The 22,884-nt window shown below is 39.8% G+C and overlaps 1 protein-coding gene across 1 annotated transcript in view; it reads left to right on the top strand.

The window, feature by feature from the left end:
• The window catches only part of LOC136877695 (homeobox protein aristaless-like), an 89,265-nt gene that overhangs the window by 12,635 nt on the left and 53,746 nt on the right, over nt 1-22,884 (top strand). Inside the window, exon 3 of the mRNA XM_067151907.2 lies at nt 14,862-14,907. Coding sequence (XP_067008008.2) covers nt 14,862-14,907 — 46 coding nt within the window. The remainder of the gene's footprint in view (nt 1-14,861; nt 14,908-22,884) is intronic.

The raw sequence follows: 22,884 nt of genomic DNA, 5'->3' as shown, positions 1-22,884 counted from the left end.
TCTCATGCACTAAGGCGAATGCTGGAATAGTTACAACCCTCTCACCTTCTACGCACATCTCTTTCACCGTCACAAATCTCCTGGCCTGAGAGACAGCGTCGCCATCTAAGAGGCCCGCCTCCCCCTTCAGGGGAGAAATGAAGACATTTTAGTAGTAGTAGCTTTCCAGGTTCTTATTTCAGCTTCTTGTGCTTTCAATAATATGTGTGAAGCGATGTTACCTAGCAACCGTACAAGCTGTGATGTGAAGAATTGATGGATGGCCATGACTGAGGCCATTATTGCATTGGTGGTAGTTCCACAGGCCCTGAGGCAATTTCTCCCTTTCATTGTACTGAATCCTACAATTGTCGACTCCAAATTACATATCTACACCTCTCGAAAACGATTCATTAGATGCAAATAAATTAATCGTCATCAATACTCTATTTCCATTTAATTTTCGCAAAAGGCCGGGCTGAGTGGCTCAGACGGTTAAGGCGCTGGCCTTCTAACCCCAACTTGGCAGGTTCGATCCTGGCTCAGTCCGGTGGTATTTGAAGGTGCTCAAATACGACAGCCCCGTGTCGGTAGATTTACTGGCACGTAAAAGAACTCCTGCGGAACTAAAAGAAGAAGAGCTGCTCGACTAAGTGGTATGTTCCGAGCTGTCAGCGGAGAGATGGCGTGGAATGACATTAGTAGACGAATAAGTTTGAGTGGCGTATATAAAAGTAGGAAAGATCACAATATGAAGATAAAGTTGGAATTCAAGAGGACAAACTGGGGCAAATATTCATTTATAGGAAGGGGAGTTAGGGATTGGAATAACTTACCAAGGGAGACGTTCAATACATTTCCAATTTCTCTGAAATCATTTAGGAAAAGGCTAGGAAAACAACAGATAGGGAATCTGCCACCTGGGCGAATGCCCTAAATGCAGATCAGTATTGATTGATTGATTGATTGATTGATTGATTGATTCCGGCACTCGGCGTCTCCGAGGACCTTAAGAAGTAGTTAGTGGGACGTAAAGCAAATAACATTATTATTATTATTATTATTATTATTATTATTATTATTATTATTATTATTATTATTATTATTATTAGTAATTTTCGCAAAGGAAAATTTGACACCATTTTTTACCGAAATCGTTTTTTCACTTATGATGGCTATAAGATGAATTCTTATATATTAAATAGATAGTTAATTAGAAGTTAGCAATAAGACAGTAATGGCAACTTGACTTCAAGGATCGCCATAAAATACATTTTGCCCCGGGTGATGGGAAATCTACTCGAAGGAAATGTGCTGGCGACACAGCCTTCAGATAAATGTGAAAGTAAAACGTGTTTATTGCTATTTATTGCTATGAGAGACCTCTTAAGGAGTAAGAAGAACTGGTACAATTTATGTAACAATGAAGTGTTTCTTCATTGCTTTTAATAAAAAGCGTACAGGAAGCATTTATCGTGTTCATGATGAAAATGAAAGAACAGATGGGGAAAAAACCACAGTTTTAAGGGCACCACTTTGGAATAGTAATAAAATAGTTTATAGAACACTGCGCATAAGACAGTGGTGGTTCGTGGGGTTCACAAGAGATGGGACACTATGTTTTAGTTTTTACGCTAATCTTTGTCTTGTCTCTTACCAACAAAATACACGGAAAGCACAGTAGTGAGTTAGTTCAATGAGAACCAAACATCCATTTCCATTTCTCGTAGAATTTTTGTTGAAGTTCCTGTTACTTGTTCTATTTTTATCTTCAAACACATGGGTTATATAAAGTCCTGTTCGGGGTGGGCCTAATTCCTTGGCAAGTAATCATTCCTTATATTTCATAGTTTTAGTTTGTAAATACCGCTGCCTCACCTATAGCCTACTATACTAGGAACTGTGCCTTAGTGCAGGAGAATGGAAAACCACGGTAAACCATTCTCACGACAGCCGACGGTGTGGTGAGGTTCTGCCCTTTCCTGTCTGCCGAATACAGAGGTGTAGAGCCACGGTAGAGTCGTGGCCAGCTCTCCTGTGATCGGTTGGTCGGTCGGAGCGCAGAGCTATAGGACCACGGACCAGCCGTGGCCACTTATGGGCCAACCTGTTCACAAGAACTTTTTCTGGAACGTGGTAGGGGTGGTGATTTATCGAACTGCGGCATGCACCGTCACCGCACACTACCATGTTTACTTCCTGTTTATTACTTGTTTTTGGTCCAGCCTGGCCAAGAAAATTGCACAGAAAACCGACAAGCACGAAACGAAAATTCCGATAAATTCCTTTCTCATCAATGAAAATGAGTAGGTATTTCTGTGCCAATAGTGGAAGGTGAAATAACAACTAAATCCCTACGTGAATATTACATTTAAAAAAAAATCTCCCTGCTGGAATCATCTCGAATCCACTAGGTCTAGCAGGAACATTGGTACATTGGCGCCACTGGTTTGGTTCACAGACACAGAGAAAGCAAGTGGCAAATTTTCTCCTTTTGCTTCATATTTTTCTTCGCATTATTTGCATTTCATATTTCATACAGTTTAATACTTTGCGAAAGCATTTCTTCATTGGAGCAAGGGGGTTTGAAACTTTCTACAGAAAATAAAAAAAGGATACATTTTCTTCGACCTATCAGACTGGCTCTAAAGAATGTTAGCAAAACTATTCTTGTCACCATCTGGTGTACAGCATACCAACTATGTGGAGGATCTATTACAGCGCCAATGTGTCTGGTCTCAAAACGTTTGTGACTTTAGTAGATATCCCCGTAACCTCTCGCAGTAGTAGTGGGGTATGGTGCTTTCAAATAAGAGAGGAAGTTCACAAGTAGAATGTGGCCATTGCTATGTTGCCAAAATTCTTCCAGCATGCGGGAAAGGAGCTTAATACATAAAAGCTATAAGATGCATCCTTTAAATAAAACTGACGCTATAAATATCTGTTATTTTAAATGCTTCATGGACGGTGGGGCAGGTGACCGTGTGACCTAAGGGTAGAGCGCGCCTGGCATACGAGCATGTTCCTCCACATCCTCCAGCGATACGACCTGTTGAACGGGCGTTGCTATTAGTTTGCCTGTCTATTAGTATTTTCATTCCAGACTGTGAAGGGATGGGGCGGACCACTTAGAGAGTGGCCAAGAGATGCGGACGGCTGGGAAATGTGATATTAGTTTGTCCTCCACCTGGAATGGTGAGGATAACTCCCCACATGAGCCCTCTCTTCCTCCTTCCTTCCTTCCTTCCTTCAACTTCTTAAGACGGTGCCTTCTACCAAGTGTAATATTGCTGAACATCATTTGGAGGAGGACAATTTATTTACCTCGATTTCCTATGAATATGTCGAAACCGGTGGAAAATTTGCAGCGTTTCCAGAAATCATCTATATTTTCCCCCGCAGTGTCACGTTAAAAAATTGGTGGATTTTATTGATAAGTTTCAGAGATATAGGTACCTAAAAAGCTGTCTACACTCCCAAAAAGTAAATTACTTACGAGTGATAAAGTAGGCTAATTATTAAAATACTCGACTAACTAAATTGTCTTTGTTGTTTTATGGTTCTAAAAGGTTAATTCCACTTCTACAGTGAATTTCAGGTGTATATGAATCATACTACTGGTGATATCTTGTGTTTGATTTCTAGTTAAAATAATGGTCCTTCACAGACATGTACCCTTAAGACTGGACACGCCTCCCAGTCACATATTGATATGCAGTCCATCAGAACAATTTTCGTTGATAAGGATGTAACCAACAAATGAGTAATTTTTCAGCAGAGAGGAAAATTATTTTAGGGGACTATTTCATGGTATACACTACTTGAACCAATTGCATATCGTCGTTGCCGGGACAAAACCTCCTATGTGATAATATTTTTGGAGATATACTGACCCGCAGCACATACATTATGAAGAGCGAGAATGCCGAGACAAAATTCACACAATATTGCACCTTAGATGACAGAACCTTACCGGCCAAAGTTCTAAGCTAAAATATTTCACATAGGAGGTTTCGTCCCGGCAACGACGATATGCAAATGTACAAATGAGTTCATCTATTAAAATCAATATTTTTATTGTTATAATTTATAGTTTAAAAATAATGTATGAACTGGAAGTGATATGATGGAAAATAATCTATGTCTTACATTTGTATATAACACAAGATAAGTCTTGTACATTCAATTGCTACACAAATGATAGCAAATAGTGTAAGAACAAAAATAATAACAATAAAAATGTCTAGAATATATTTCAAAATATAGATGTGATTTTGCCTATGGCATTTTTAAGTCGTCTATTACACCTGCTGTTGAACCAACACAAGCACTGATGTTCCATCCTTACACCACAGAGGACGAAGTAGTTCTGTTGGCTGTAAACCAGTTTGAAGTTCAAATGTAAGACAAAAGCATAGACGAGTGATGGTACACCCTATTTCCACCGAAATCTCACTTTTCAAAAATGTGTTGGTTACATCCTTATTCCGGGGAGATCTTCATTTATAAATACTTTTACCGCAACGTTTCTTAGTGACATATCGATTATACAACAATCTAGTCCAAATCATCTGTCTGATGTTTCTAATCTCTAAATTAAAATCAAGACAACAATAGAAAATTACCTTACTTCCGTGACATATAATCAAGAAACACAAAGCCACTTAGAAGTAAGTTTCTCCTTGGTCGTGGATGCTGGATAACTTTCACAGTTAATCCAATCTCTGCTGTGACGAGGTGTTTCTGACCTGCCCACCACACATAATTAAGGGCATGATGAATGCGCTGTCAGCGGGACGCTAGTCACTGGTATTAATTACATTCTGCACCGGCAATTAGCGGCCCAGCCATGTGATAGCACGGCTTCGAAATAATTATGTTCAATCCAACGCCAAGTGGGCATCCCACTATGAGTATATCCCGAAAAGAAGCGTGTGTTCTCTACATTCATCTAATTAATAATAAAGTGCACGAAACCTGCCATAACTTGTCTGTATGTAATCGCTGACAATTGTTCTGACAGTCTACTTCTACATAAAATTATAAATTCTTTCAGATTTTGGTCTCATTTTGTGTTTATCTCAGATAAGGTACACTTAAGTCGAAAGTTGGTTCAATCAATCAATCAATCAATCAATCAATCAATCAATCAATCAATCAATCAATCAATCAATCAATCAATCAATCAATCAATCAATCAATCAATCAATCAATCAATCAATCAATCAATCAATCAATCAATCAATCAATCAATCAATCAATCAATCAATCAATCAATCAATCACTGATCTGCATTTAGGACTATCACCCACGTGGCAGATTCATTATCAATTGTTTACCCAGTCTCTTCTTACGAGATTTCAAAGAACTGGGTTATTTTTCGAACATCTCCCTTGATAAATTATTCTATTCCCTAATTTCTCTTCCTATAAATGAAAATGAAAATCCACAGCCTTTTACAGTACCAGTCATTCGACCGGGTCAGGAATGGAATGAATGAAGACTCCATCTAGCGGCGAGGATAGGAATTGCGCCAGTTTCCGAAGCCTGTCGCACTCCTCGGGACAATCATTAATGGCTGACAGACGAAAATGAAGTGATACTGGAGAGTGTTGCTGGAATGAAAGATGACAGCGAAAACCGGAGTACCCGGGGAAAAACCTGTACCACCTCCGTTTTGTCCATGGAGTGACCGGGATTTGAACCACGGAACCCAGTAGTCAGACGCCGACGCGGTGGCAGCTGAGCCACGGAGGCTTCTCTACAAATAAATATTTGCCTCAATTTTCCCTCTTGAATTTCAACTTTATTTTCATTTCATGAACTCTCCTACCTTTAAAGGCTCCACTCAAATTCATTCGTCTACTGATATCATTCCGCACCATCTCCCCGATGACAGTTCGAAACATTCCTCTTGGATGAGCAGCTCGTCTCCTTACTCGCAGGTCTTCCCAGACCAATGTTTGCAGCAACCAGAACAAATCGTGATGCCTTCCTTCGGATCTTTCTCAGTTCTCGTATCGGCTAATCCTGGTGAGGGTCTCATACACTGAAACTATACTTCGTGTCTTACCAGATACTTATACACCCTGTCATTTGCATCCTTACTGCAGTCACTAAATACTCTCGTAACCAGGTGAAGAGACCCGTAACCTTTATTTACAGCCTCCTTAATGTGATAAACCGAAAGAGGATATTCCTCATACTAATACCTAAATACTGTACTTACAGAGAGGTACTTTCACGCATTGAACACAGTAAATAAAACTGAGATGACCTCTCCTCTTCATGGAACTTACAACTTGACCCTTCATCCCGGCTAGCACCGTACCATTGTCTGCTAACCATCTCGCAGCGTTACTCAGGTCTTTTCGCAGTCGCTCACAATCCTGTAACTTATTTACTACTCTGTATAGTACAACATTACCTGCAAAAAGCCAGTTCTTTACTTATATCAGTTACGAGCATAAGAAAAAGTGAAGGTCCAATAATCCTTCCTTGAGGAACTCTCCTCTCACTGGTCACAGGATCAGTTCTATTTTATAGCAATGTAGTCATCCATTCTTTCACTCATTTGTCTAGTGCAGTAGCCCTTATTTTCGTCAGCACTCTCCCATGGCCTACCCTATCAAAAACCTTGGATGGGTCAATAGCAGTGCAGTCCATTTGACATCCTGAAACTTAACTATCTGCTATATCTGTTTGGAATCCTACAAGTTGAACCACTCTGGCATAACCTTTCCGAAACCCGAACTACCTTCTATCAAATCAGTTAGTAATTTCGCAAACGTGTCTAATAAAATCAGAATTTATGTTATGCAACACATGTCAAGTTGACTGGACTGTAATTATCCGTTAAGTTCAATTTGAAGAGGAATTATGGATTGGTATAATTAAGCAAGCGAGATTATCGAGATTTTTCCAACTTCATTGAAAGCATTTAAAACAGGCTACGTAAAAAAGTGATAGAGAAGCTGCCACCTGGTCGATAGTCCTACCTACATGCAGATCAATGATGATTGATTGATTTTATGTATTTATTTTATTTTTCTTCTTTCTTAATCCGTTTACCCGCCAGGGTTGATTTTTCCCTCGGACTCAGTGAGGGATCCCGCCTCGACCGCCTTAAGGGCAGTAGTTCAGGGATACAACTGGGAAGGAGGACCAATATCTCGCCCAGGTGGCCTCACCTGCTATGCTGAACATGGTCCTTGTGGGGGGAGGGGGGCTGGAAAAATTGGAAGGGATAGATAAGGAAGAGGGAAGGAATGGGCCGTGCCGTTAAGTTACGTACCATTTCAGCATTTGCCTGCAGGAGAAGTGGGAATGCACGGAAGGCCACTTAGAGAATGGCTGAGGTGGGAATCGAACCCACCTCTACTTAGTTGACCTCGCGAAGCTGAGTGGATCCCGCTTCAGCCCTCGTACCACTTTTCAAATTTCGAGTCTGACCCGGGAATCGAACCCGGGCCTCCGTGGGTGGCAGCTAATCACGCTAACCACTACACAACAGAGGAGGACTATTTATTTATTTATTTATGTATGTATGTATGTATGTATGTATGTATGTATGTATGTATTTATTTATTTATTTATTTATTTATTTATTTATTTATTTATTTATTTATTTATTTATTTATTTATTTATTTATTTATTGGGAGAGTGCAGTAAGTGACCTCATGTTTTGAAGGTACTTTAAGAAATCCTCATGTAAAGAGGGTCATTTCTGGTGTCAAGCGGGATTTCAAAGATATTCCGCTTGTATACATGCAGGTGTGTGCTTGAGCCAGTTGAGAATATAATTTACTAATAATGACTAACTAGAGAAACCCATAAACTAGTGAAAAGAAAGGAGTAAAAGATGAGGGTTTACACTATTAATAACCTCTGTTCTAAGGGAGATATTGTGGTTAACTCTACGGCTGCCCAACTTAAACCCTACGAAGTTAAGCCGCACTCATTTTTGGTAAAGTCTGAGTGAACCTCAGAGTAAAGTTCATCAGTAAATAAAAGGCAACGTTTCAAACCTTTGTCGTTCTTGAAGGGGAATTGGACACACGTCCTTCTTGGCCAAACATGCCAATAAAATACAATTAGTTTTCTACACAGTACTTTTTCCCTGATATTATACGTGTAGGAAACAAGAAATTGTGGGAGAAACAAGGAAGCTGCTTTCATAAATTCGTAGACAAGATAAACACAGATGTGAAGATGGGAAAATAAGAACTTCCTTCATTTGGAGAGAACAAGTCTCCCACCTAGGTCTGGCCCGCCTTGACGAAGATGTCGTTTCATTAAGGCGACACAGCCCATTACTCGCAGGAACAAGGAACACGCGCTCGCTTAATTGGGAAGACGGCATACTGATCGGACGTGGATGACAAACTTACAGAACTTTCTGAAGCTTCGCTCTACAGATTTGCATACTTGATGTACTGTATTCCTCAAAGTTTCAGAATAATATGAAGACCCACGAAGAGAGCTCCAAAAGTCTTGATCACCGGACAATAATAATAATAATACAAGTTTCTATGGGACCGAGAAGTCATAACCGATGTCACGCTCACATGCAATACACTAGATATTATTCTAATCGATAAATCAAAAAGATCCGCATCCCTCATTGAAATTGCTTTCCAGTCCGGCTCCATAGCTAAATGGTTAGCGTGCTGGCCTTTGGTAACAGGGGCCCCGGGTTCGATTGCCGGCAGGGTGGGGAATTTCAACCATCATTGGTTAATTTCGCTGGCATGGTTGCGGTTTATGTGTCGTCTTATCATCATTTCATTCTCATCACGATGCGCAGGTTCCCTGCGGGAATGAAATCAAAAGACCTGCACCAGGCAAGCCGAACATGTCCTCGGACACTCCCGGCACTAAAAGCCATATGACATTTCATTTTTCTTCATTGCTTTCCAAACACCTCCAGTCTGCCAGTCTGCAAACAACAATAGCCATAAAGATATCGAAATGCACAGAACTAGCAATAGAAACGCAACGCCTGTGGGAACTAGAATCAGTCATCACAGCTCCAATAGTAATATCATGTACTGGTGTTATTACGAAAGGCTTGCACAGCTCTCTGTCCGCATTCAACCTGCATTATCACACATACGTTGAACTGTAGAAAGCCACCCTCCTGAGCACCTGCCACATTGTGAGAAAGTTTCTAGGAACGTCTTTTCCTCTGAGTTACACAAACAGCATTAAGAAGAAGAAAATAATTCCAAAGCATTAATGTCCAATTTACGTTAAGTGTTTTAGATCTACCAGCACTTTTTAATTGAGGCTAATAGTTTAACACTCGTCTGTCATGTTGATTGCTATAATGGGATATATATACGATTTTTCACGACTTTATATTTCGAAAACAAATGTTTGTAAATGTAATCGGCCAAAGAGTCCCTTTGTTGGACTGATGGCCCGCTCACCTACCGGGGAGAATGAAATAATACCGCGTACTGGCCATGGGTACGTATTGCAAGGCGCAAGTATACTTGCACGACCGTAGGTAGCCAGAGGTATTCCTGAAGCCTGTGGTAATGTGATGGGGAGGGTTCACATAAAATAAACGGTGGTTGGTACGCGTGGATGTTGACGGGGTGGAAAGAGTACCTTCGGTTGTAGGGCTGTTTTGTCATTAGTAAAAAAAAAAAATTAAAAAAAAATCACTGGTATACTGTATGTGTTTAATTGTACAGTTGAAGGTGTGCCGTAAAACTACCTCTGTCCACAATCTGTATCCATTTATACAGGTGAAAATTTATATGTTCCTAACGGCAACAGCATGCAGTAAAGAGTTAACTTCGCTGTGCGGGAGTGAAATCTGGGTGGACTTGGCATAACTTATTCATCTTTTTCGTCCAGTTCTGCAAATCATTTAACCTCAGTCAGGCATTAATAAAAGAAATTGCAGTGACTGACTTGAAAGATTTCATCCAAATCCTGAAGAAAAATATCTCCCAAACTTTTTAATGCTAAAGCATATTGTGCTGACTAACTCACAATTACTTTTGATGTCCATCTTTCTACTTTGTCCTCAGGGGCAGTCTCCAGTTGGGGAAAGTCGGAATAAATAAAAAATATCAAGCGGTGCGAACAATGGTAGGAGGGTGCTCGGAATGAGGACATAAATTCCGGTTTCAAATTTGTTAGAGGATTGTGGAGGTGCTTAGTTAATTCACCGCTGAAATGTAGAACAATTTATATTAAAGATGTTTGATATTTGTATGTTGAAATATTTACAAAGCTATATTCTTTCTCACAACTCTTGAAGAAATTTCAAGGATGACTTTCGCATTTAAGTAGGATTACAGTTTTTATTATTATTAATTAAAATGTTTAATTTTTTGTTTGAATTTGTAGCTGGATATACAATTAGGCCTATGTGAACATAAAGTTGTTTGTTAATGGTTAAGTAAATGAAATAATAAGAATTGAATGTTCTTGTTTATCATTTTAAATATGTAAATAAGATATTAATTATGCAAATAGTAAATGTATTTATGTTTTATAGGTGTAACACGGCAATGAGCTCTATAATATTGTTGCCTTTGATATCGTCATGATTTATTGATTCGATCTTTCTTGGCAATAAATAAATAGCCCGCCTCTGTGGTGTAGTGGTTAGTGTGATTAGCTGGCACCCCCAGAGGCCCGAGTTCGATACCCGACTCTGCCATGAAATTTGAAAAATGGTATGAGGACTGGAACGAGGTCCACTCACTCTCTGGAGGTCAAATGAGTAGATGGGGTTCCGATTCCCGCTTCAGAATCCTCAGAGTGGTTTCAGCCTTCTTCTCCAGGTGAATGCCGGGATTGTACGTAACTCAACGCCACGGTCGCTTCCTTTACTTTTCCTGGTCTATCCCTTCCATTCTTCCCATCCCCCTCAAGGCCCCTGTACAGCATAGCAGTTGAGGCCTGCCTGCTGCTCCCCACCTCTAAGCGACCCAAAGTCTCACTGCCCTTGAGGCGGTAGAGGTGGAATCCCCCGCTGAGTCCGAGTGAGGAACCAACCGTAGAAGGTAAACGGAATAAATAAATAAAATAAATACAGTACATAAATAAATAAGTCCTCCTCTGTGGTGTAGTGGTTAGTGTGATTAGCTGCCACCCCCGGAGGCCCGGGTTCGATTCCCGGCTCTGCCACGAAATTTGAAAAGTGGTACGAGGGCTGGAACGGGGTCCACTCAGCCTCGGGAGGTCAACTGAGTAGAGGGGGGTTCGATTCCCACCTCAGACATCCTGGAAGTGGTTTTCCGTGGTTTCCCACTTCTCCTCCAGGCAAATGCCGGGATGGTACCTAACTTAAGGCCACGACCGCTTCCTTCCCACTTCCTTGTCTATCCCTTCCAATCCTCCCATCCCCCACAAGGCCCATGTTCAGCATAGTAGGTGAGGCCACCTGGGCGAGATACTGGTCATACTCCCCAGTTGTATACCCCGACCCAGAGTCTGAAGCTCCAGGACACTGCCCTTGAGGCGGTAGAGGTGGGATCCCTCGCTGAGTCCGAGGGAAAAACCGAACCTGGAGGGTAAACAGATTACGAACGAACTTAAATAAATAAATAAATAAATAAATAAATAAATAAATAAATAAATAAATAAATAAATAAATAAATAAATAAATATTTTGGTAATTGGAATTTAATTTTAATAAATAATATTATAATGATTACACGTGTAACTGAAAGAAACTAACATTTACAAATGAATTTTAAAATTAAAGATTCAACTCTTGTTCTTTTCCGACCCCGACTTCATTAGATTTGAGAGCCCTGAGGAGTCTTTCATTCTCACACTCTTCGTGGTCCATTTATTTCTTTTGCCGATACCTTCATTTTTCGAAGTATCGGACCTCTTCCACTTTCTTCTACCAAGTTCTTCTTCCTCTCAAAACAATAATCACCACCAACACTTTATTTTACGTAGCAAGGATGGGAGCTGGCAACCCTCTCGACGATTTGGCTTGTGGAGTTTTCAGTAGACATTTGTGTAATATGAAAATATCGTTTGTGTAAATGTTATTTTTTCATCTATCAAAATTGAAATGAAATTTTTGTTTATTATTAATACAGTGCATTGGATTTAGATATGTTTTCTTTCTTAAAACATAAATAACAGCAGAAAATATCCACAACAACTTGAAAACGGCAAGAAAAGAGGCGTTAAACTGCCAAATAGGCTGCGGAAGCTGAAATAGACAAACAAGTCAAAATAATACCTGGTCGTACCGTTCCCAAACGTACGGAAAGACGTTTGTCTCTATGTGATAAAAAGGGCCTTTTTCTATTCTGATCGTGACTGGTTTTCACAAGTGTCAGTCTTCTTCAAATTGAGTTTCCGCCGTGTAAATGAACGGTCGTTAATTTATTTCGAGCCCACATTGTTTGCCAGAGCTAATAATAATAATAATAATAATCGTATGGCCTCAGCTGCCGTGTGCAGACATTTCAATTTGACGCCATCTGGCTGTCTGCTCGTCAATTTCGACGTTCCGTTTTACTCTAGGCCCCCACTAGATGGCAGACCGAGTAAACCGAAACTCTCTTGGGCGTCTATGGCTGAGATTTAATGAATTTTGTCGGGTAAACACCAAATGTGTCACCAGAGATCTTTAACATGCCGACATCGTACGACATGGAGTGTCGAATGGACTTTTTTCCGCCCTTCAAAAATCCGACTACCTCTGCCGGGTTTGAACCCGCTATCTTGGAATCCGTAGGCCGACACTCTACCGCTGATCCACAGAGGCAGCTTTTTCCAGAGCTAATTTTTAGAGAGTGGTAGTAATTTCTTCTGAATCTTGATGTTTTCTACCCCTTCTGGAACCACATTCCGTGGTCTGTTTAGGAACAGGTGTATCAGTGACATTCACTTCTTTCTGGCAGCAGACATTTTATTTCAAAAGCTAGAGTTATGAATTCGGTGCCTGAAATTCACTGCATATCCTCTTAGCTCTTTTACTCCGTGTTTTGTGTGAACACTCGCTTAAAACGGCCTTCGCTGAGGATACATGGCTGTGGAAACTTTCTGTCCATGCAGTATTGAGGAGTTTTTCTACATTCCTAATATTTCATAGACGCTGAAGGAAGGTTTTCCTATAATCTCAAGCTGCATTCTTGAGGGCTTCCAGATTCTATATGTGTCCTGGGTTTTCGTTTTATACACTAAGAGCATTCCTATATACCTTACGGAAATAAAAATGCGTACTTAAAATTCATATTTGAAATTCACAGTGCGTCAATAATCTCTATTTATGTACATTGGCCGAGAACAAGACTCATTCGTGGGTAAACAGAAGTACAAAATTTTGGATTGTGCAGCAAAGTACAGGGTTGGTACAATCTTTGTGAATCGTAAAGTATTTTCTTTTTAAGTAAGCACCGACAATCATTTTCAGAGAAACACCACATTATTTTGAAACAAATGTTGTAATCTATACACATTGAACTAGTCTGTCTGTTAGGTCATCAGCCCAGAGGCTGGTTGGATCCTCAAATAGCACCACCAAAGGCTATGCAGTTATAAGGAAACCGCGAAAACCAATTTGCAGAGCCCAAATGAGGCATACTACGCAAGATGAGGAGTGAGGTAGTTTTCCATTCCTTTCCTCGCTGGACCACCATTATTAAGGCACTTGTTATAACGGGGTATCAATTCTTGCATGCCTTCGTCATAGCACGACGTCGTCTATGATGAAAACCATACCCTAGCTACTGTGCCAAAGCAACGAATGTGACATTGCTCTTCCTATCCATTATTTCCTTTAAGACCGGTCGCGCCTCCTAGCCGCATATTGATATACAGTCCATCAGAAAATTTTCGTTGAGTTCATTTTCCTGTGCGCGTGTGTAAAGGAAAATGAACCTTAAACACATCATATTCTAGGAGTGGGTAAATATGTCTTTCAAGCATACATTCCTACAAAAAGGTACAATAAGCTTCATTTTCCTTGCGAGGTAAGAATTCAACGAGAAAAACTCCTTGTCTGTCCCAGAAAACCTTACAAATGATTTTCTGGGTGGAAAATGTCTGTTTGAATTTCTTCTTCGCTGGCGATGTAATATCTCCGTTCCAAGGACTGCTGCTTTGATTCAGGAACGATGCAGGGTACCCATGTGTCGTCTCCTGCAACAGTGTGGTTTGACCACCTTCCTCAGAACATCGTGTGAGAAAGGCATATGAACTGACCATTAGTTTAGGCCCCTTAAAACACCAAGCAAGCAGTTTGGTCTTGTGTTCTTCAGTGAGGTGTTTTGGCACCCATCGTGCACACAGTTTCTGAAATCCGATGCGATCTGCCAGAATAACATAGACAAAGAACTTTGAAATTTGTGGGTAAAGCGGAATGAGCGACGAAATTGTGTTCCGTTTGTCCTCACGAACCTTTGCTTCAACCTCACACACCAAATCGTTTTATGTGACAAACAGTCGGCCTCTCTAGGGGACGTCATGCACATGTGGACGGCATTCATTGAGCATTAGAACCCAATTTCTCACAATTCCGTCCGTGATCACACTTTCTCCATACACCTCACACTCTTGCTGATGAATGTGAGCTGCTTTCATGTTTCATGCATTCAGAATACGAACTCGCACCGTATATCACAGTCGGCGAGTTTATCTATTATCTTGAACACTTCAAACATTCACAACAAGATGATCACCCCATGATAATGTCTCCAAAGTTACATTTTGCATGTCAATAGATGAAGGAAGACATTGCGTATGCTTAACATCACGGTGCTTACAAAAAGGAAAAAAGAGGCGCTTCTTATTTAAATTAAAAGGGTAAAACCTTGGATATTAATCACTCATTCTCTTCACAAGTACACTCGATATGATTGTGACTAAATCCTCATGATGATTGTTTCAGGGAGGAGTTGGCGATGAAGATCGGGCTGACGGAGGCAAGGATACAGGTGAGTTCACTGATACTTCCCTTATAGGGTTTTATATTTTAATTTTGTACGAGCACACAACTCACAAGGACTAAAATATGTTGTATTTAAACAAATCGATTGAAACTCTACGTATTGATACGGACTACTTTTAATGACACAGTAAAATAACGAAAACAATAAGTACTAGCTTATTTATTTCTTTGAACAATGTCCTAAAAGTTAAGAGCAATTGTTTTGAGGAATGTGGCTTTGAAATATTGCACAAATAATTATGAATATTCTCTCAAGAAAAGAATATTCCTGCCGGGCTGAGTGGCTCAGATGGTTGAGGCACTGGACTTTTGACCCCAACTTAGCAGGTTCGATCCTGGCTCAGTCCGGTGGTAATTGAAGGTGCTCAAATACGTCAGCCTCGTGTCGATAGATTTAATGTCACGTAAAAGAACTCCTGCGGGAATAAATTCCGGCACCTCAGCGTCTCCGAAAATCCATAAAAGTAGTTAGTGGGACGTAAAGCAAATAACATTATTAAGAATGTTCCTCGCACCAAATTTTTTTATGAGACTTAATTTTAATTATTTTTAAAATACAATCGATCTTCTGTAGCTCGAACGTCAAGTCGAATTTTCGATATCTCGAAGGAATTTTCATTTCCCAGGGGAGTTTTTTAATATTTTATGTGTTATATCATTGCTGATCGGGAAAAAGGTCATATCTCACAATGCTCTTCCTGTCCATTATTTTCCTTAAGACTGGTCACGTCTCCCAGCCACATATGGATATGCAGTCCATCAGAAGAATTTTTATTTGTGTTCATTTTCCTATGCTGGCGTATAAAGGAAAATGAACCTTACTTACCGCACTCTAGGAATGTATGTTTGCATGACTTATTTACGCACTCCTACAGTGCAATGTACGTAAGGTTCATTTTCCTTTACATGGCAGCATGCGAAAATGAACACGACGAAAATTGTTCTGATGGACTGCATATCCATATGTGTCTGGGAGGCGTGACCAGTCTTAAGGAAAATAATGGACAGGAAGAGCATTGTGAGATATGACATGTTGCCCGAACAGCGGCGATATTTTCTGTAACTCCAAGTTCTGTTACTCGAATTTTTCCATATCCCGGAGGAACTTCATGCCCAGATCTAAAATATTTTTCTGTCACTCGAACTTACGGTGATCATTGTGCTAATGCATAATACATTGATATTAAACGCACCCCTGTAAGAGGAGCCTGAACTGAAGTCATCTCCTTGTACAAGGAACAAGAATAAGCATTATCTAACTTATATTTTAGCCAGAATGTACTGTTTGATTAGCCCCATAACATACTATCTTAGCTGCAATGTTCTTCGAAACCTTGATTAGAGGCTTAAAACCCTACTTTAGGCTAGTCGCAACCCTCAGCAAACTGTTTACAGTACAAGATGATATGTAAGTGGGAGTTCCTGATCCATTGGGTTGGTCAAGCCTTGGTAAGGACAATAATGTAACCGTCATGACGAAGAAACGTGTGCTGAAAAGTGCAAGTGAAAAATAGAAGTTTGTTAAAGAAGTGGGAAGAGGAGACAAAGAGAAAAAAAACATTGTAATGGAACTTGTCATGTCCGCTAATATGCTTTCTTTCGGGTCACGGAAAATTTAAATTTTATTTACATAAATTCAAAATTAGTAGTAATAACAGTTGTGTTTGTGGAGATGAAGAAACTGCAACTCATCTTATTTTTGATTGTCCATTCTTCAGCAAAGCTAGATATATTTTGGAACAACACTTAAATTGTACAGTAATGTTAGTCAAACCTGTTTTTAGGATATTTCGCAAGATCTGTTGTTTGAGGGAATTTTTTAAGTTTATGCAGTTTATCTTAGAAAAAAATTAAGGATAGTTTTCCTTTTCTCCCAGTTTAATTAATTGTGTGTGTAATCACTCACTTCAAAAATTTTGTATTATATGTTTGTAGTATTTAAGGTAATTAGTTATAACCTACAGCCCTAATATGCTAGACAAAGTAGGGCTTTTTCATGGATAATAAATAAATAAATAAATAAATAAATAAACAAATAAATAAATAAATAAATAAATAAATAAATAAATAAATAAATAAATAAATAAATAAATAAATAAATAAATAAATGTGCTGTCAAAACATGAAAATGAAAACAAGAATTCTACCTCTATGTAAGAGTTCCGTTTGTGTTCGGAAAGGGAGCGGTACGGGTGAATTTTAATGTGCTCCCGAAGCAGAATGCAGGTTTTTCTATTCATTTTCTATTTTCTATACCTCCACGAAGCAAGTGGGAAACGATGTGTTCACACATCAGGCAGTAAAAAGTAAGATCTAATCGTTGGTATAAATACATCATGTTCTAATCTTTTCGTAGGAATATGCTTTTTTGCTATCTGACAAAAAGGATTTATTAATATTAAATAGATACCGGTGGCAATTTCGTTTCTTACAACTACACAACAAGAAATACTATGGAGTATACACACATAGAGAATATAAATAGTAATTCTGCAAGTCATGATAAATCAATTTGTTTAGATGGAATGTGTTTTTTGTCTTTCCTGAAAACAAATATTCTCTTAGAGATAGCCGGTTTTGAATCTAGACAACTCATTTCATGTTGCAGCTTCCCAAGCACTGAGTCAATAAACTCACTCACTTCACAAGGATGAGGAGTAAGTCTTAACACCAAAGTCTCGTGAACGTGCTGAGACAAATTACTTGTTCCAACACTAGAGACTATAATGACCCACCAAGCATAATTCTTGGAATCTCGGTAGCCTTGGTCATTTGCTCGGCTGTTGTCATGGGATTGTTCCCTGCATGCGACAAAGGTGACAAGCGTTTAATTCAATTTATTATGCGACTTGTTTCTGTGAATTGGCAAATTACGGCATGCAGCAACTATTGTGCTGTGGCCTTGGGGCTAATCGGGTTAAGCCAAGATACAGTATCTTGAAGGGGGAAAAAAAGGAGAAAACTTCCGTTTTATTAAATATGTCCTCAGTTATTGTGATAAAACCTGTTCTCTTACCTGAGTGAAAGCACTAATTACTGTCCATGTAGCCTTGTTTTGTAGTCATGGGCCTTCGGTATTTATCGTTCCTGTCCTTGTTGTAAATGGCACTGACGCGCGCAGCCAACAGGGAAATTTACGTGCTTGATGCGCTGGCTAGGGGACGAAGAGAATGGATCGGTGGAAAACGAAATACTGTTCGTGTGGCCTGGAGCAGGTCTTTAGAGCTGACACCGTCTAGAGGACCTGCGCGTCTATGAGAATGGGGCCCTACCTACGATGAGGTCTAATACTGTAGACGTCACACATACCCAGCCATCGTGCCATGGGAATTAAACAATGAATGTTAACATCCCCAACCTGGCCTAGAATCGAACCCGGGGCCGTCTGGGCCAAAGTACAGCATGCTAACTATTTAGCCATGGAGACGGACAAAAAACGAAGTGAAATGGTGTATCACTTTTAGTGCCAGGAGGTGTCCGAGGACATCGGCTCACCAGGTGCAGGTCTTTTGATTTGACTCCCGAGGTGACTTGCGCGTCGTGATGAGGATGAAATGATGATGACACATATACCCAGTCCACATGCCAGGGGAATTAACCAATTATGGTTAAAATTTCCAACCCTGCCGGGAATCGAACCGGGGATCCTAGTGACCAAAGGTGAGCACTCTAACCGTTCATCCATGGAGCCGGACAGTGAAAAACGGTGAAAGGTCTATCAACTCTTCCACCGTAGCGCGAAACTACCTGCGTTTTAGTGGCTGTACAATGTTCTAACCCTCATGAGAAGAACATTAGCATAAATTATGTAACTACTGTCCTTATCTTCCTTTATTCGTCTCGAGCAAGCGTGTAGCTCTACGTGACTGTTGATATCGTGATCATAGCCACGGTTGCTCGACTTTTACCTGAAATTCGAACTATCAGGACGTGATTGTTCTTTTCTTTAAAAAAGCATCCTTCGTATATTGACAGGGATTCAAACAGCAGCACAGCCAGAATCGGTCGATGGGTTGGTGGTGGGGGGGTGGAGGGTTATACTTCCAGAACAAAATGAAGTTACACACCGAGCTCGATAGCTGCAGTCGCTTAAGTGCGGCCAGTATCCAGTATTCGGCAGATAGTGGGTTCGAACCCCACTGTCGGCAGCCCTAAAGATGGTTTTCCGTGGTTTCCCATTTTCACACCAGGCAAATGCTGGGGCTGCTATCTGTGTCGGTGCGACGTAAAGCAAATAGCAATGAAGTTACACGTGCGTGTTTGGTGCGCGCATGCAAGACTTGTCATAAGGACACTGAAACAGGTGTCAGACTCGTTGGCTGAATGGTCAGCGTACTGGCCTACGGTTCAGAGTGTCCCGGGTTAGATTCCTGGCCTGGTCGGGGATTTTAACCTTCATTGGTTAATTCCAGTGGCTCGGGGGCTGGGTGTTTGTGCTGTCCCAAACATCCCTGCAACTCACACACCACACACAACACTATCCTCCACCACAATAACACGCAGTTACCTGCATATGGCAGATGCCGCCCACCCTCATCAGAGGGTCTGCCTTACAAGGGATGCACTCGGCTAGAAATAGCCACACGAAATTATTATTATTATTATTATTATTATTATTATTATTATTATTATTATTACTACTGAAACAAGTGAATACTATGTTGATGTTCAGATTGCAGCACACTACAAAACCTTACATTAAAATACGGTACAAGAACAATAAGATCAACTGTGAATGGTATGTTTAGTGTACGATCTATAATCCAACTTTCGAGACTTCTAAGAAAATATAAGTTATTCAACAGATCAGTTGTTTCTATAATTATGTCTCAGAATATCAATTTAGTTTATTGTTTATTTTCTGTTTCTGTTTATTTCTCCAAAATTTACATTCGGGAGTTCCTAATTTCCACTACTCCCTCACCTCCTTGGCTACGCCCCTGGATTCAAAATTTTCAAATTTTGTTCGTTGCGCACCGTTAATATACTTCCATAATTTAAAATACAATATAGCCTGCATTTATTAAACTTCGACGTAACTAATAAAGGGAAGGAGGGAAGTTAAGATAAATTTACGTCTGGAGAAAAGGTGACTGAAGTGGCGCGCTCCGTCAAGTATTTAGACCTCTCCAGCCCAAATTTATTTGACAAATGGAAAAGAAAATTCTTGAAAATCCCTCTCAAGTAGGAATTCATCAAGTTTCTGTGTAAAAAATCCGTACAATTTTAGGAAAATGGAACAGTGCTTGCAAACTGAATCATTGGGGGATGTGAAAGAGTTACTTGGTAACTCACAGAAAACATGAAAGTTAGGAATTCCAATAGGAATTATCAGGCTGGAGGGGATTAGTTGTCACTATACAGAATACTGTACGAGAAGATCATTCAAGGGGCACTTTATTTTTTATATTTCTTACAACTTGCTTATTTGTCTTATGCCACACCGACACAGACAGTTTTCATGGCGACTTGTCGGAGCTGTTAGGGCAAGGTATTCTAAGAAAATCCGCTGCCTGACAAAATTCTCCTCCCATCGTTTAGAATGCGCTCTTAACATGTGCCTAGAACGGCTCCCTGGCTGAATGGTCAGCGTAGTGGTCTTCGGTTCGGACGGCCTTGGGTTCAATTCCCAGTCGGGTCGGAGATTTTAAGTTTCATTCGATAGAATTCATCTTGGACAGGGCCCTATTTTCACAGCCGTGTAAGCCACCTATAGGGCCTCAGATAGAAAGACCTCCACAAGGCCTCTTCGGAGGCCACATAAAATTAGATTAATTATATTTGCAGTTCATGCGTTTCATTTTGAGATATGTCAGACGAAGGACTGCTACACAATAACAGATGCCTACAGTTCAATGCACACTATACCTTTCAGAGGATTTGTTGCGGCGAGTACAAGCAATGAATGAAATCTATTTGAAAATTAGTTGTAAAAGTATACATTGTTGAATAATAATAATACAAATAATGATAATAGACATAGAAAACATAACAGAAACCATAAGAAAAAGGAGATTGCAATTTTTACGAAATATTTACAGAATGGATGATTCCAGATTAACAAAAAGGTTTTTCTTGGGACAAAAAGGCAACAACTAGCTGGATTCAAGAAGTAAAGAAATATTTAGAAAGAAATAATATAAGAAAAGAAGAAACTATGGATAGAGAAATTTTTAGAAAAAGTGTAGTAAGTATGGGAGGATTCCAAGGAAGATTGAACAAGAAGCCTGGTGCGAAGTGGTCCGAGGACAGAAGGAAACAGCATAGTGAAAGGATGAAAGAATATTTGAAGGAGCGGAAGAGAAAACAACAAAGTATGAAAAACTAAACTGAAACTGGCACGTGGTCCTTAGCAGGCCTCATCGGAAGGAAGAAGAAGAAGATAATAGACCAATAATATAACTGCAAAATTAAGTAACAACTGGGCGAAATTTACGAGAAAAGGAAATATAATAAGCTTTTGATTTTCTAAATATCCATTACTGGAGGCAGAATAGTCGGAAACTCCTCCCTATTCGCAGTCTCAAGAGGATTGTTAGCTCACACGTTTTATTTGTCACCAGAAATAATCGGCAGATATTGATTTTCTGTAAAATACAATGCAAAAATAATTTCTGTGCCAGTTGACCGAGTTCTTTTCAAATAGCTTTACCATTCTCCATCCACGTCTGACTATTTCCTTAAAAAAAATCCTTCTCATGGTTTGACATTCGATTATTTCGCTCGGAAATGCGTCAGGAAATGTAATTCTTTATTTACTAGTTATTAAATAATAATAATGTTATTTCTTTTACGTCCCACTAACTACTCTTTTACGGTTTTCGGAGACGCCGAGGTGCCGGAATTTTGTCCTTGAGCACCTTCAAATACTACCGGACTGATTCAGGATCGAACCTGCCAAGTTGGGGTCAGAAGGCCAGCGCCTTAACCGTCTGAGCCACTCAGCCCGGCATTTATTTACTAGTTATTAATTTGGGAAGTAACAGCATTTAAGTTACATATAACGATTCTTGCTTTATGAACATTTTTCGTCCGCTGTCTAGATGAGGGGATTTCTTGTTCTAATTCTAACAACAATAATAAGAATAATGTGTGTGTTGTTTGGAACTACTACATCCTACGTCTACTTTCATCTGAGGAGGAGAATTCATATTCGAATTCTGAGTAAGACTTCAGCTTTGATTCTATCGTTTTATGCAGATATATAATCGTCACCATTGTTCAACTCGTTATTACCTGTTACTCGGTTCGCATCTTCTCTTCTATGCATTAAATAATGGAAAATTCTTTCTCGAGATATTAAGACATTATTCTTCATATTATTATTTACGATGAGGCCTGCCAGGACCACATCTCAATTCAATTAATTCCTCCTTGTTTCCTTTTCCGTTCTTTCCAGCATTCCTTCATCATTCATCATTGCACTATGCCTTATCCTTCTCTCCTCAGAGCACCTAAGACAGAAATTTCCTTACATTTCTCCTTGGAATCGTTCCATTCTTTAAAAATTCCTTTCAAAAACCTCTATTTCTATAATTTCTACTTATTTTATATCTTACTAAATCATTCTTAATATCTTGTATTATTATTATTATTATTATTATTATTATTATTATTATTTTGCTAGGGGCTTTACGTCGCGCCGACACAGATAGGTCTTATGGCGACGATGGGATAGGAAAGGCCTAGGAGTTGGAAGGAAGCGGCCGTGGCCTTAATTGAGGTACAGCCCCAGCATTTGCCTGGTGTGAAAATGGGAAACCACGGAAAACCATTTTCAGGGCTGCCGATAGTGGGATTCGAACCTACTATCTCCCGGATGCAAGCTCACAGCCGCGCGCCTCTACGCGCACGGCCAACTCGCCCGGTTTTATTATTATTATTATTATTATTATTATTTCGAGAAATCGTATTAACATTTTTAAGTATAGAAATCTCTTTTTGGGTCAATACGATGGCCTAG

Source organism: Anabrus simplex, chromosome 7, assembly GCF_040414725.1.
Source record: "Anabrus simplex isolate iqAnaSimp1 chromosome 7, ASM4041472v1, whole genome shotgun sequence".
NCBI lineage: Eukaryota > Metazoa > Arthropoda > Insecta > Orthoptera > Tettigoniidae > Anabrus > Anabrus simplex.
The sequence above is the reverse complement of the archived record's forward strand: the minus strand, read 5'-3'. Positions and strand labels throughout refer to the sequence as shown.